The following is a 16,604-nucleotide window of genomic DNA, read 5'->3' as shown; positions in this document are numbered from 1 at the left end:
TGTTAGAAAAGTGGTGGCTCATAGCTTGGTCAATGACATAGGTTAGCAGGAGGGTCTTGGAAAGGAGAAGAGGAAGAGGGAGATGTGAAGGATTTAGAGAGGCTACAGCGCCGATTTTCTGGAATTGTGTCCAATATGAGGAGCTTTAATCAGAGAAACACCTTGAACAATCATTTGTTCCATTGGGACAATGCAGATTATGGTCTCGAATTTCAGTTGTTCCAACATCCACGGTTTTTATAAAATCTTTGGATTACAACTACTCTTTGCACGGAAAGAAAATGCCTCATGAATTCGCTCTTTGTTGGCCCAAATCTAGTTTTAAGACTGTACCTACTTGTACTGGGTCGTCCTACTTAAGTTAATTGCTTTTCAGTATCTGCCCGATCAGATCCCGTTGTTATTTTGTTTGACCACCTCAATTAGACCATCCATTTTTACAGAACTAAGTCTGCCTTCTTTCCATGATGAGAGTAGAAAAATAGTGATCAAGGAAACAATTGTGATAAATCACTTTGAACAGATGCCTTACCTTTATTCCTGTCTATCTTAAAATTGTCCAATGTTATTGCCCTGTTGCTCTTGTATATCCCTGAACTGGCAAAAGGTGGCCAATTCTGTCTTGTGTTTGCTATTTGGTGAGTTGTAATGCAAAAAAAAACATTTTCTCCTCTTATTTCTTAACTCTATCTGTATGGATTTTCTGTCAATGCAACCACATCATACCTTACATTGCTATTAACTCTCATTTTGTGTTAATGCCTTGTGCATTTCTTAATACTGACTTCAGTTTTCAGGAATGTTAACCCTGGAAGTCTCATTTCATTTCTTGATATTGTTTGCACTTATCCAACAGTCCCACCCTCCCCCGCGCCCTGACCTTTATAGCCTGTTTCTTTTCATTCTCTCTGATAGCTGAAATTATTAGAAAATACTAAGCTCCTGTGCCTCTATCACAAATTTTATTCATCACTTTTTTCATTCCTACGTCAATCTAACTTAAATCCTCCATTTCTTCTCCCTTTTACCCTCTCTGCAAAGATATTGGTCCGATTTAGGTTCAAGTAAAGGCCATCCCTATATTATTGCCCAACACTTGAACCACGTCATTATAACACTCCATGAATATGAACTCATCCCTCATCCCATCAGTCCTGCAACCTCGCGTTGATAGTCCCTGAATCAAAACCACTTGGATAAAATCCTAGAACTCCTTAGCTAACCATCACATGGGAGTACCTTCACCACATGGATTGCCATGGTTGAAAAGACTCGCCACCATCTTCTAGAGGGGAATTATAAAGTGGCCTTGCTCAAATACCAAGAATGAATTATTCGATTTACAGGCTTTCCCTCTGTAAGTCCTCGAACATACCTCTGTCTATGTCACTGGGTTCAACAAGCCTCTGGGCGGAATTCTCCGCAACGGCCGATGCCGTCATGAAACCTGGAGTGGTTCACGACGGCGTCAGAGGCCGCTCCTCACCCTTTATTCCCTCCTTCCCCCCCCCCCCCCCCCTCCTCGCCCTCTATTCTCTTCCCCCCCCCCACCCCGGGGGGTAGGAGCGCCGTTTCGTGAAACTCAGCCGCCGGGCTTTGACGCTGGCGTCAAGGCGGCGCGCCAATAATGACGCGACGGCGGCGCCTTAGTGAGGTCAGCCACGCCTGCGCAGGTTGGCTGGCTCCAACCCGCGCATGCGCGGTTGCCGTCTTCCCCTCCACTGCCCCGCAAGACGTGGCGGTTTGATCTTGCGGGGTGGCGGAGGGGAAAGAGTGCATCTCTTAGAGATGCCGGCCCGACGATCGGTGGGCATCGATCGCGGGCCAGTCCCCTCCCGAGCATGGCCGTGGTGCTCGATCCCCTCTCCGCCCCCCACAGGCCCCAAACTTACCTTTTGCGCTATGTTCACACCGGCAGCGACCAGGTGTGGTTGCCGCCGGCGTGAACAGGTCGGGAACGGCAGGCCGCTCGGCCCATTCGGGCCGGAGAATCGCGGGTCACCGTGAAAAACGGCGACCCACGATTCTCCGAGCGGCGTGTCGCGTTTTGGTGGGGGGGGGGGGGGGGGGGTGGGAGAATCGGGGGGGGGGGGGGGTACCAGAGCGGCCCTCCCACGATTCTCCCACCCGGCCTGGGGAGCGGAGAATCGTGCCCACCCTCTCTCCCTTCCTTAGTTTTTTCCACTTAACAAAATAGCATTTATAGTGCACAAGGAGGCCATTCGGCCCATCGAGTCTGCACCGGCTCATGGAAAGAGCACCCCACCCAATTCCATACCTCCACCCCATCTCCATAACCCAGTAACCCCACCCAACACTGAGGGCAATTTTGGACACGAAGGGCAATTTAGCATGGCCAATCCACCTAACTTGCACATCTTTGGACTGTGGGAGGAAACCGGAGCATCCGGAGGAAACCCACGCACACACGGGGAGAACATGCAGACTCCGCACAGACAGTGACCCGAGCCGGGAATCGAATCTGGGACTCTGGAGCTGTGAAGCAATTGTGCTAACCACTATGCTACCGTGCTGCCCCGTGGGTCTGTAATGTCCTATAGGTGGCAAAATACTGCATAAAAGGCAGTCTGGAACCCTGGCAATAGAATACGCTCTACCCTGTTACCATTTCCTATTCTGCAGACTACGGGTCCCTGATCGCTTGACGATATCCTTTGCTCCAGTAAACTACTCAGATCATGCTCTTGAGTCACTGCCACTGTCTGTCTCATACTTGTCCACATCATTTTGGACAATTCCAAACGCACGGATTTATCAATACAGTCTGGTATTGCCTAATGGGTGATTCCGGACCCCACTCCTTTATGATGCAGTAAAATGCGGTGGGTTACTTCCTGAGCTCAAAGTTCCTTTTGCTTCAGAGACTGACTCACTTATATGATACTCTACATTCACATCATGAGTGTTCTCTGCATTGCCATTTCTGAAGGAATTTTCAACATGGAGATAGTGTTATCTTGAGCTGCCCACCAGTATCAAACTCTCCCAATAACCACACTCCTCTTGCCCCATAATTATTAAAATTGGAAAAAGAGTCCTGACTCGTGACACCAAAGTTTGAACTCCTGCTCAGATGAAATGTCATATTTCCATAGAATCCCTACAGTGTAGAAGGAGGCCATTCAGCCATCGAGTCTGTACCAACCCTCTGAAAGAGCACCCTACCCTAGGCCCACTCCCCCACTCTAGCCCTGTAACCTAACCTGCACATTTTTGGACTGCAGGAAAAAAACAAAATCCACAGATGAAGCCCACGCAGAAACGGGGAGAAAGTGCCTACTCCAAACGGTCACCTAATGCCAAATTGAACCCGGGTCCCTGGTACTGTGAAGCAGCAGTGCTAAACATTGTGCCACTGTGCCATCCTAATTTTTCTGTCCTGTCGAAGCTCAGGAAAGCAATGTGGCACACGAAAGCACTCAGGAAAGCATGGTGGCACAGTGGTTAGCACTGCTGCCTCACAGCGCCAAGAACTTGTGTTCAATTCAGGCCATAGGTGGCTGTCTGTGTGGAGTTTGCACTTTCTTCCCACGTCTATGTGGGTTTCCTCCCATAGTTCAAAGCTGTGCAAGTTAGGTGGATTGGCCATGCCAAATTGTCCCTCAGTGTCCAAGGATGTGTAGGTTGGTTAAAGGGTTAGAGGAATAGGGTGGAGAAGTGGGCTTGGGTGGGGTACTCTTTCAGGGGGGGTTGGTGCAGTGCCGATGGGCCAAATGGCCTCCTCCTGCACTGTAGGGATTCTATGTCAATAAGAAAATCTCCAAGTGATTTAATATTGTTACATAAGAATATAGAATCCAGACTGGGAATAGGTCATTCGTTTCATTAGCTTGCGTCCATCAAGGGCTTGGTTTTATGGATTTCCTTCTCATGGCACTTGTTTTGCTTATCTTTCTCAGCTTCCCCAAAGGAATGCAATGCTATAAGTACCTCTCCAATCTTGAATACCCCTACTCAGTCTTCCTTTATAATTAATTCCGCTGGTTTGTCAATTGCCTTAAAGGATAATGCTTTCCATGTACTGTGGTGTTGAGCTGTAGAGACCAAGAAAGTGCCAACTGTAAACTTGTGTCTGAAAGGTTGAATGTTATCACAACTTCCTGGGCAGTGCAAGGAAAATAAATTAACCATGGCTCCAACTCCTGGCAGAATAAATAGTAAAATGCACCCAGCTTTTTAGCCATGAAGAACATTATTAATGATCCCATTCCTGTTTGGTCCGATGCCCTATCATTGGTGCTTGCCTGCAGGAACCATTAAGGACAGCCACTCGGGGGTTGAAGCCATGGTTAACGTTTCAGGTCAATGAGCTTCTGTCAAAATTTTGTCATAAATCTTTGTTTCTAAAATGGCTAATATGCTGGCACATTTGGTGGAGTTTGGGTTAGCAAATATACTGTTGCGGCTTTCAAAACACGTATCTCTTAACCGTTTCCTTTTTTGTCAGGAAGCCATTCTTCTGAAAGAGCGGCACGGTAGCCCTGTGGCTAGCACAGTTGCTTCACCACTCCAGGGTCCCAGGTTTGTTTCCCAGCTTGGGTCACTGTCTGTGCAGAGTCTGCACGTTCTCCCTGTGTCTGCTTGGGTTTCCTCCGGGTGCTCCGGTTTCCTCGTGCTCCGGTTTCCTCCCGCAGTCCAAAGATATGCAGGTTAGGTGGATTGGCCATGCTAAATTGCCCTTCATATCCGAACAAATGGTTCGGTTGGGTTACGGGGATAGGGTGGAGGTGCGGGCTTAGGTAGGGTGCTCTTTCCAAGGGTCGGTGCAGACACGATGGGCCAAATGGCTTCCTTCTTACACTGTAAATTCTATGATTCACATCAAGGATGAAAGCTTTTTGTGGTTCAGTTAAATGAAAGTTTCAAAATTTGAGATTTTTTTGTTAGGCAAGGGTATTGAAGGTTTTGTTCCCTAGGTGGGTACGTACAGACTGGTTTCAACCTAACTGAATGGTGCAACAGGCTCGGGCACGGAATGGCCTACTCCTGTTCCTATGTCAAAGAACTGTTGATGAAAAGCCATATTCATGTGTTCATTCCTTTCAGACGCCGGGGAGGTAAATATGCAGTGGGTTCGGCCTGCATTGGAGGTGGGCAAGGAATTGCCATCATCATTGAGAACATGAAGTAAAGAAAAGAAAACACACAGAGAATGTTGTACTTCAAGAACTAAACTACAATATTCAGTGTTTGTTGCTGGCTTTGTTTTGTGAGAGCTGCTGCAGTGTCCTACACTAAAGACCTAATCGACTCCTTCCAGAAACCTTAACCTGGTGATCTTAATTGGTATTCCCCTTTTGCGGAGGGAAATTGGCAAAAGATCAGTGCAAATGATGCAGATTATCACTGTTTAAGTATACCAAAGAACTTCTAATCTTATAGAAATGCTGTTGGCTAGAATTTTTGTTTTTGTTTCTAAACAAAATATATATTTTCCTAAGTCCTTTAATGTTCAGAAAATCTTCTCCAGCTGATGTGCACCGTAGTTCATATCATGGATGGGTGAGCAACAGAAGTTAACGATCAAAATAAATCACTCACTATAGATGTCCTTGAGAATATGAGCATAATAAATAGGAGCAGCAGGGGACCATTTGTCCCCTCATTCAATGAGATTATGGTTGATTTGATCGTGGTCTTAACTCCACTTTCCTGCTTGTTCCCCTTGACTCCCCCATAGTTCAGAAATCTGCCTATCTCCTTCGTGAATATATTGAATGACAGCCTTGAAACCCCTCTGAAGTAAACTATTCCAATCCGCAAAGAGTAAATTCTTCTTCCTTGTCTGAAATGGGTGACCCCTTATTTTGAAACCATGCCCTCAGTTCTAGATTTCCCTCTAGGGGAAATATCCTCCCAATAGCTATCTTAGTCAAGCCACCTCGCTAATATATTTTAACAAGCTCATTCTTCTAAAAGCAAAATGAGAATAGGCCCAACCTGCTGAGCCTTTCCTCATGACAACTCTTTCAACCCAGGAATCAATCTTGTGTACCTTCTCTAAACTGCTTCCAATGCCAGTATATCCGTCCTTTAAATGAGGAGACCAAACTGTGTGCCGTGCTCAAGTTGCAGTCTCACCAATGCCCTGTAAGAAGATTTCCCTACTTTTTATACTCCATTCCCCTTGCAATACCGGCCCAACATCCTAATTACTTTCCTAATTACTTGCTGCACCTGCATGCTAACATTTTGCAATCCCTGTACTTGGACACCTGGATTCCTCTGTACTAAAGCATTCTGCAGACTTTCGCCATTTAAATAACATTTTGCCTTTCTATTTTCCTACCGAAGTGGATAACCTCGTATTTCCCAACATTTTACACTCCATCTGCCTTTCACTTAACCTTTTACTTAACCTATCTGCAAATTTACGCAGACTATTTATATCCTCCTCACAACTTGCTTTCCTACTATCTTTGTATCATCAAATTTGGCCACGCTACACTCGGTCCCTTCATCCAAGTTATCAATGTAAATTGTAAATAGTTGAGACTCCAGTACTGCTCCCCATGTCATACCTCCAGTTACAATATTCCAACCTTGAAAATAATGTCTATCCTGATTTTCTGCTTTCTATTCATTAGCCAATTCTTAATCCATGCCGTCATTATTACCCCCAGCACCATGAGCTTTTACTTTTATATGGCACCTCATCAAATACTTTTTGTAAACCAAATTACACTATATCTACTGATTACCTTTTAATCACCGTACTTGTTACATCTTGAAAGAACTTTTAATAAATTTGTCAAACATTATTTCCCTTCCATGAAACCGCATTGACTCTACTTAATTGTATTATGACTTTTTTAATGTTCTACTACTACTTCCTGACAGTGGAGTCCAGCACTTTCCCAATGGCAGATGTTAGACTGACTGGCCTATAGTTTCCGAAACAACTAAGGACAGAAAACTAAAATGAGGAAGTCTGGGAGTAAGAGGGGAATTTGAGGGAAATGTTTTTGTTTTTAGTCAAAAGGTTAATGGAATAGGTTTTCAGGAAAATTATTTGCCGCAAGTATTAAATAGGTTAAAAATAAATGCAAATTTTTATGCCTGGAAAAACAAGTGACAGATATGCTTGCCTTCCAAGTATAAAAAAGGGTTACATATTTTGGATACAAGTCTTTTCCTGATCTTAAAAATGATGGTATGATCAATGTTTTCATTTCCTGTTTCCTTTCGTTAACCAGAAGCTGCTTCAATGAGCTGAAAATTGAGTAATTTAATTACACTGTCGTAGGCAGTCCTGAGACTCTGATACATAATCAGCTGCTTGGGGATGCCAACACTGTGGTCACTAAACCACTGGGATTTTCCTTCAAGCATCAATGGATTTATTGAAATATAAGGTTTTTTTCTCTCTCTCCCTTCTTCTTTGGTGTTATTAATTTTTTTGTTTCTTTTAAGTTTTGTAAATTTGCCAAGTCAAATCAATGCTGCTTGTCTTGATTTTAAATTAACTTCTTCCAATTTCTGTTTTCTTGAAGCAGCAGCTTGTGCTAAGATTCTATTCATGTAGGTTCGGGAAGCCCTTAATATGTGTATTCTTAAGATATAAACCCAACCCCAAAGTGATGTCCATTGGCTATTTGACCACAGAAAGAATCACAATTGAGTCCAATCCTATGTTCATCTGGAATCGTATCTTTATAGTTGTGCCATATGAAAAATGAAATGAAAATCGCTTATTGTCACGAGTAGGCTTCAATGAAGTTACTGTGAAAAGCCCCTAGTCGCCACATTCCAGCGCCTGTCCGGGGAGGCTGGTACGGGAATTGAACCGTGCTGCTGGCCTGCTTGGTCTGCTTTAAAAGCCAGCGATTTAGCCTGGAAAGGTTTAATAGTTTTTTTAAATCTGTCAGTATAGTGACGCCTGATATGTCCAGACACATACTTCCCAGCAGATAACACCAGATGATGATCAAAGATGGGAATCCCATGTTTTTTTTTTGACACGTTCTCTGACCCTGACTGAAATCAGGTATTTTGCCTCAAACCAAGGCTGGAGACTGAGACTTGGCGAATATCACTGATCACTACTCAGGATGTGGCATTTTAATGACAGAAGCATTAGGAGAGCTGCTGCCATATCTGTAGAGTCTCTGAATTTTCCAGAAGTTCCATTCTGCTGCCACAAGTTTGGCGGAGCAGTGACTTCTGTCTTCAAGCCAGAGACCACTGCGTCCCAAATACTGGGCACTGGGTCATTTTCACTGCTGTATTTCACCTCTTTTTCTTCTCAATAAAGCAAGCAGCTCTTTGGTTTGGGGAATCTTTTCAAAGCTCCAGCTGGCAGAAGGGCATGAGTGGAATTCCTTGGATTTAGGAGGCATGAATGGAGGCATTTATGGACAACCCTTCTATCTGCCAACCCACCTTTCCTAGAATTTAAAGGGTTACAGTAAATGGGGGAAATCCCATCATCATTACGTTACTCCCCTCATTGCTGGTGACCTTTAGTTGAAGTTGTTCTCAGGAATTTCAGGGTGGAAGTATTCTTTAAAAACTTCATTCTGGGGATGGAATTGTAATTTTGGAGTGCGTTGATTTTTTCTTTTGTGCTCTGCTCCATGTAAATCATTAAACAGTTAAGGAGGATACTTACTGAAAATGCATTTTCCAAATAAAAATTCTGCAACCTTCATCATCAACTTAATTTCCCTCTACAACATAGACCACAATGTAAAAGCCCTGAAGTATCAAGTGCTCAACTGTTTGGAGAAAGGAGATAGGCAAATTGACCATGGAAATTTCCTGTAATCAATCAATTGCAATTTGTTTTGGTGTGTTATCATCATATCACAATCTCGTTATCTTTTCTGGTTGCTGGTAAGTGAAGTAGCACAGCTTGCCTGTGCAGGTCGGTGATATGATTTCTCTAGGCGTCGTATATGGTCAGAAACTACTTTACAATGTCAAACAATTGTACATGTTAAATTGCACTGATTTTGCAGATTCCATACTACAATATAAATGGTCACTTTCCTGTTGCAGCACCAGTAACATTGAACAATATTGTAAACAGTTCTACAATTACAGCCAAGCAAAAGATTATTGTTCTTCATAGTCGCAATTGGGTACTCATCATTCTGTGTACGGTCATGAGAGACATTCGTTGTGATATTTGAAACGGTGATGATTACGGATTATATTGTAGTGACACAAAGAAAATGAATCCCAGCATTTTTTCTGAAAACCAAATTTAAAATCTAACTAATGCAACGGCTGCGCACTTAATAGTGCTGTGTCTCACGTACAGCAGTGTCTGATTTAATGTGTTGTCGCATCCCTCACTAATTAGAGCACCAGCCGTTCCTTAAAATCTTGTGGCTCCTAAAGGTTGCTCCTAAGAGAGTGCGCTTGTTTCAGCTGGTCACTCTGTACAGGTATGCACAGGAGGATAGTCCTTTTATTGGGCTGGCCAATGCAAAGTAATGGAAGACAGTAAAAAAGACACATTAATGCTAACTAATACATTGTGAATTTTCTTGACATTTCTAACATTAATTACCTTGGGAGAAAACTTAAGGTTAAATCTGAATTTTCTTTTAATATGAATGCATACGCAATCTTGATCTGTTATGCATATTGTCTCGAACATTTTTGTTCCATAAGCAAATGTAAAACTGCCTTACATAAAATGATCTTTTGTTACTTTGTGGAGCAGTGATAGAAAATACATTACCAATGATTTTGTTTAATTTGTGCCTTGTAATTGGTGGCAATAATTTTATTGTATTGCATTGTAATATACACAATTGGAATAAAATGTTATTTTTATTATATATTTTCCTTTTGCTACCCATCTTTGCCCTGGCTTGCTCCTTGCATTGCCCTTCTAAAAAGAGCAGAGAAGCATAATATCCTTGGATCCCTGCTACTGCTGTCAAGCAGCGACCAGTAAGTGCACGAGAATAGCCTGAATGTTGTTTCCGTTTTCTTCCCCAAAGAGCAATGTCTCCAACAGTGTAACCAATATCAAAACTTGGGTTCATTGAAACTTATGTCCAATCTGTGTGCCATAAAATCCAAACAATAAACTGCAGATCCTGAGTGGATTTATTTTGTAAGCATTGATGCACTCTGTAACGTTGAATCAGATTTAACCATAAGGAACAGCCTCCTTGAACCCGCTTCACTATTTAATTACTGATATTTACTTCAATGCCATTTGCCCACCTTAGTTTCACATCCCTTGACAGTGTTACCTGAGAAAACATCGACAATCTTACTCTTGTACGCTCCATAGCTTTAAATTGAGGGGAGATAGATATAGGACAGATGTCAGAGGTAGATTCTTTACTCAGAGTGTAGTAAGGGCGTGGAATGCCCTGCCTGCAACAGTAGTGGACTCGCCAACACTAAACGCATTCAAATGGTCATTGGATAGACATATGGACGATAAGGGAATAGTGTAGATGAGCTTTAGAGTGGTTTTACATGTTGGCGCAACATCGAGGGCTGAAGGGCCTGTACTGCGCTGTAATGATCTATGTTCTAATTGTCCAATATTCTGTTTTTAAGGCAGACAATTCCAGATTTCTTCTACCCTCTGTGTGGAAAAAGCGCTTGCTAATTTCACTGCTGAATTTCCTAGCCATGAAGTTAAAAATATCCCCCCTCGTTCATGGTTTCCGCATCTGAGGAAGTAGTTTTAAGCCTCTTGATTGGATGACCCTTCAATCTTTTATGATTTAGGGAATATATCACAGCAATCTGCATGTGCCCAGCTGCTCCCTTCCCCTTCAAACTTGCTGCTTTCTGCCCCAACTGTCAGCTTGACTCCATGGTCGAAGTCTTGGCTCTCAGCTATGTTTAAGCTGACATCATTGACCTCAGTACATATTCTAGGCTGCCTTCTCAGTGTCGTACTGAAGAGGTCTTTCAGATGTGGCATTAAGCCAATCTTTGTCAACCTTGGCAACTGGAGGCAAAAGATTCTGTCCCACAAAAGAGCAAGGAGGATTCTCCCAGTATCCTGGTCGACATATCTTCTTCTTGAGCATGGTCAGGGGATGACCTACTTCCACTCTGGAGAGATGGGTTCTGCGGTGGCTGACTTGTCCAATTCTCGATCCATACTCTGCCACGGGTTTGGCAGGTGATGTTTGATGACGTTGGTGGGACGCTCTGGTACTGCGCTCTCTATCTGCTGTTCATGCTTGTCCTCCGCGTGCACCACCCTGTGACGGTCAAGGTCATTGGCACCTTCGTGGATGCTTCTTCTCCAGTTTGTGTGTTGTAAGGCAAGCAATTACTAGGAGGAAACGCTATAAGGACACTCTGAAAGCCTCCCTAAATAAATGCAACATCCCCATCGACACGCGGGAGTCACTTTGAGATCGGAGAAGACCACTTGTTTCAGGAATCTTGTGTCTGGCAAGCAGGTAATGTAGACAATGTGGCCCGCCCATCGGGTGGTCAACCTATATCTCCCAATCAACACCAGGAAAACAAACTGGCTTGTCATTTGTCTCATTGCATTTGTGGTACTTGGATGCATTGTCAATTGGCTGTCTTGTCTGTTTACCAAATGATGAATACACGTCAAATGTAATTTGTTGGCTGTGAAGTATAGAATTTACAGTGCAGAAGGAGGCCATTTGGCCCATCGAGTCTTCACCGGTGCTTGGAAAGGGCACCCGACCTAAGCCCACTCCTCCACCCTGTCCCCGTAACCCAGAAACCCCATCTAACCTTTTTGGACACTAAGGGCAATTTAGCATTGCCAATCCATCTAACCTGCACAACTTTGGACTGTGGGAGGAAACCGGAGCACCCGGAGGAAACCCACACAGACACAGGGAGAACGTGCAGACTCCGCACAGACAGTGACCCAAGCCAGGACTCGAAACGGACCCTGGAGCTAAGAAGCAATTGTGCTAGCCACCATGCTACCGTGCCGCCCCACGGCAGAAGTACTTCAAAATGTCCTGAGTAGATGAATAATACTGTATGAATGCAAGTTTTTTGAAGATTACGATGTGCTGCTGGATCTGTACATTACTTTGCCCATTTGCAGCCATATAAAATCTTGATTGGGCCGCATTTGGATTATAGCGTACAGCTCTGGTCACCACATTATCAGAAGGACGTGGAAGTTTTGGAGATAGTGCAAAGAAAGTTCACCAGGATGTTGCCTGGTCTTGAGGGTGTTGACTATGGGGAGAGATTGAACAAACTAGGATTGTTTTTGCTGGAAAGACGGGGGCTGAGGGGAGATCTGATAGAGGTCTACAAAATTATGAGAGGCATAGACAGGGTGCATAGTCAGGCTTTTTCCAAGGCAGGAAGTGTCAATTACAAGGGGGCACAGGTTCAAGTGAGAGGGGAAAGTTTAAGGGAGATGTGTGCCAAAGGATGTGGTGGAAGCTGGCACATTAACAACAATTCAGAGGCACCTGGAAGGGTACATGAATAGATAGGGAATAGAGGGATATGGACCGAGTAAGGGCAGAAGGGTTTTTTTAAGTTAGGGCATCATGATCGGCACAGGCTTGAAGTGCTGAAGGGCCTGTTCCTGTGCTGTACTTTTCTTTGTTAGGGTTTTTTGTCATACCTGAGTATTCATACAAATGCAGGTCCATAAAACGGCAACACTGATGAGTGTGAGCTTGATTCAAAACCACTCTGGACAACTATTTCCAGCAGTGGCCAATAGACAGCAGAAACAAGTTCCCTAAACTGACATATCTGTTGCTTTGGTGCAGCACGGTAGCATGGTGGTTAGCATAAATGCTTCACAGCTCCAGGGTCCCAGGTTCGATTCCCGGCTGGGTCACTGTCTGTGTGGAGTCTGCACGTCCTCTCCGTGTGTGCGTGGGTTTCCTCCGGGTGCTCCGGTTTCCTCCCACAGTCCAAAGACGTGCGGGTTAGGTGGATTGGCCATGCTAAATTGCTCGTAGTGTCCTAAAAGTAAGGTTAAGGGGGGGAGTTGTTGGGTTACGGGTATAGGGTGGATACATGGGTTTGAGTAGGGTGATCATTGCTCGGCACAACATCGAGGGCCGAAGGGCCTGTTCTGTGCTGTACTGTTCTATGTTCTATGTTCTAACTAGGGGGTGGACTTTTCTGGCCTCCGCCTGCTGTGTTTTGTGGTGGGAGCTCGCCATTGTGCACCGGCAAGGTCTTCTGGTCCCGCCAATGTCTAAGGCGTTTTGCATGGCTCGCCTGTCCCATCACCGAGGAGCCAGCAGCACCGGCGGAGGGGGGGGGGGGGGGAATCTTGCTCTCGGTCTAAATCCTAAAACTCCCAACCTAACAATATTGTGGAGTGCCTCCACTGTGTGGGGCACGTCATAAAAAAGCTCATCATTCTCAAAGGCAACTTATGATAAGGACCTTGCCAGTGACATCCGCAACCTGAGGAATAATAGGTGGCAAAATATTACAGGAAAAGAAACAAAAGTACTGAGAAACATAGCATTTACAAGTACAGATAAAAGTTCTCAAATAAAAGCAAAGTGCCAGAAATATTCAGGTCTGACAGCATCTGTTGAGAGATCTTGGGGTGGGGGCAGTAGCATAGTGGTATTGTCACTGGACTAGTAATTCAAAGACCCTCTGGGGATCTGCGTTTGAATTCCACTTGGGCACATGGTGGAATTTGAATGTAGTAAAAATACAATAATTTTAAAAATCTGGAATTAAAAGTCTAATGGTGACCATGAAACCATTGTTGATGATGAGGTAGATGAGGAATGTGGAACCCAACACAAACAGATCAGCCATGATCTTATTGAATCTGCATCGAGTCAGCACCGGCCTTTGGAAAGAGCACCCTACTTAAGACCGCACCTCTACCCTATCCCAGTAACCCCACCTAACCTTTTAGACACAAATGGGCAATTTATCATGGCCAATCCACCTAAGGAGAAAGACGATAAAGCTTGGGTTGCAATCCTTACAGCCCATGTAATCTTAACGGAATGTGCCAACAATTATATTAAAAATAAGAAACAACAGTTGGAGCTGCAGCAGGTAGCCGTCATGCCAGGATAGACGGTCCTGCCCACACTGGCTCACAGCCCAAGTGCCCCACCCTGAGGGATAGTTTAGACAGGGACTGATTAACAATAGACACCCCAGAGCCAGATTATCCTGAGGCAGATCATAAGAATTAGGAGCAGGAGTAGGCCATCTGGCCCCTTGAGCTTGCTCCGCCATTCAATGAGATCATGGCTGATCTTTTGTGGACTCAGCTCCACTTTCCGGCCCGAACACCATAATCCTTAATACCTTTATTCTTCAAAATCTATCTTTATCTTAAAAACATTTAATGAAGGAGCCTCAACTGCTTCACTGGGCAAGGAATTCCATAGATTCACAACCCTTTGGGTGAAGAAGTTCCTCCTAAACTCAGTCCTAAATCTACTTCCCCTTATTTTGAGGCTATGCCTCCTAGTTCTGCTTTCACCCGTCAGTGGAAACAACCTGCCCGCATCTATCCTATCTATTCCCTTTATAATTTTATACATTTCTATAAGATCCCCCCTCATCCTTCCAAATTCCAACGAGTACAGTCCCAGTCTACTCAACCTCTCCTCGTAATACAACCCCTTCAGCTCTGGGATTAACCTAGTGAATCTCCTCTGCACACCCTCCAGCACCAGTACGTCCTTTCTCAGGTAAGGAGACCAAAACTGAACACAATACTCCAGGTGTGGCCTCACTAACACCTTATACAATTGCAGCATAACCTCCCTAGTCTTAAACTCCATCCCTCTAGCAATGAAGGACAAAATTCCATTTGCCTTCTTAATCACCTGTTGCACCTGTAAACCAACTTTTTGCGACGCATGCACTAGCACACCCAGGTCTCTGCACAGTAGCATGTTTTAATATTGTATCATTTAAATAATAATACCTTTTGCTGTTATTCCTACCAAAATGGATAACCTCACATTTGTCAACATTGTATTCCATCTGCCAGACCCTAGCCCATTCACTTAACCTATCCAAATCCCTCTGCGGACTTCCGGTATCCTCTGCACTTTTTGCTTTACCAATCATCTTACTGTCGTCTGCAAACTTGGACACATTGCACTTGGTCCCCAACTCCAAATCATCTATGTAAATTGTGAACAATTGTGGGCCCAACACTGATCCCTGAGGGACACCACTAGCTACTGATTGCCAACCAGAGAAACACCCATTAATCCCCACTCTTTGCTTTCTATTAATAAACCAATCCTCTATCCATGCTTCTACTTTACCCTTAATGCCATACATCTTTATCTTATGCAGCCACCTTTTGTGTGGCACCTTGTCAAAACCTTCTGGAAATCCAGATATACCTCATCCATTGGCTCCCCGTTATCTATCACACTGGTCATGTCCTCAGAAAATTCCACTAAATTAGTTAGGCACGACCTGCCCTTTATGAACCCATAATGCGTCTGCCCAATGGGACAACTTCCATCCAGATGCCTCGCTATTTCTTCCTTGATGATAGATTCCAGCATCTTCCCTACTACCGAAGTTAAGCTAACTGGCCTATAATTACCCACTTTCTTCCTACCTCCTTTTGTAAACAGTGGTGTCACGTTTGCTAATTTCCAATCCGTCGGGACCACCCCAGAGTCTGGTGAATTTTGGTAAATTGTCACTAGTGCATTTGTAATTTCCCTAGCCATCTCTTTTAGTACCCTGGGATGCATTCCATCAGGGCCAGGAGACTTGTCTACCTTTAGTCCCATTAGCTTGCCCATCACTACCTCCTTAGTGATAACAATCATCTCAAGGTTCTCACCTGTCATAGCCTCATTTCCATCAGTCACTGGCATGTTATTGGTGTCTTCCACTGTGAAGACCGACCCAAAAAACCTGTTCAGTTCCTCAGCCATTTCCTCATTTCCCATTATTAAATCTCTCTTCTCATCCTCTAAAGGACCAATATTTACCTTAGCCACTCTTTTTTGTTTTATGTATTTGTAGAAACTTTTACGATCTGTTTTTATATTCTGAGCAAGTTTACTCGCATAATCTATCTTACTTCTGTATAGCTTTTTTAGTAGCTTTCTGTTGCCTCCTAAAGATTTCCCAGTCCTCCAGTCTTCCACTAATCTTTGTCACTTTGTATGCTCATGAACAAGGACTCCCAAGTCCCTTTGTGCTTCTGATTTCCTAAGCATTTCCCAATTTAGAAAATAGTCTATGCCTCCATTCGTCCTTCCAAAGTGCATAACCTCACACTTTTCCACGAAAAGGCTTATGTCGGGGTTGGGAAGGGGATCATTTGTTACTCCTTCCCTGGCTTCTGTGTCTATTTCAATCTCACACTGGTGTGGCTCCCTCTCGGCAATCATACCCTCTGCTGGGTTCAGCCTGGTATCCTTCACGATTTTAACGGTCCGTAGCCTCCCCGTGTTTAAGAACTACACAATGGGGTGTACTTTGTGTGGAGTATCTCTTAAGGTTAAAGTGCAGGTTCAGTCAACATTTAGGAAGGCAAATGCAATGTTAGCATTCATGTCGAGAGGGCTCGACTACAAGACCAGTATAAGGCTCTGGCCAGACCCCATTTGGAATATTGAGAGCAGTTTTGGACCCGTATATAAGGAAGGATATGCTGGCCT

General features: G+C 44.1%; 1 protein-coding gene across 1 annotated transcript in view; it reads left to right on the top strand.

Annotated features, from left to right (window-relative positions):
* acaa2 (acetyl-CoA acyltransferase 2) overlaps positions 1-10,072 on the top strand; it is a 62,985-nt gene extending 52,913 nt beyond the window's left edge. Inside the window, exon 10 of the mRNA XM_038790506.1 lies at positions 5,068-10,072. Coding sequence (XP_038646434.1) covers positions 5,068-5,152 — 85 coding nt within the window. The 3' untranslated portion in view covers positions 5,153-10,072. The remainder of the gene's footprint in view (positions 1-5,067) is intronic.
* Positions 10,073-16,604: the final 6,532 nt, after the last annotated feature.

Source organism: Scyliorhinus canicula, chromosome 3 (genome assembly GCF_902713615.1).
Source record: "Scyliorhinus canicula chromosome 3, sScyCan1.1, whole genome shotgun sequence".
In the NCBI taxonomy this organism is placed as follows: Eukaryota; Metazoa; Chordata; class Chondrichthyes; order Carcharhiniformes; family Scyliorhinidae; genus Scyliorhinus; species Scyliorhinus canicula.
Note: the sequence above shows the minus strand (reverse complement) of the source record. Positions and strands in the feature narration are given on the sequence as shown.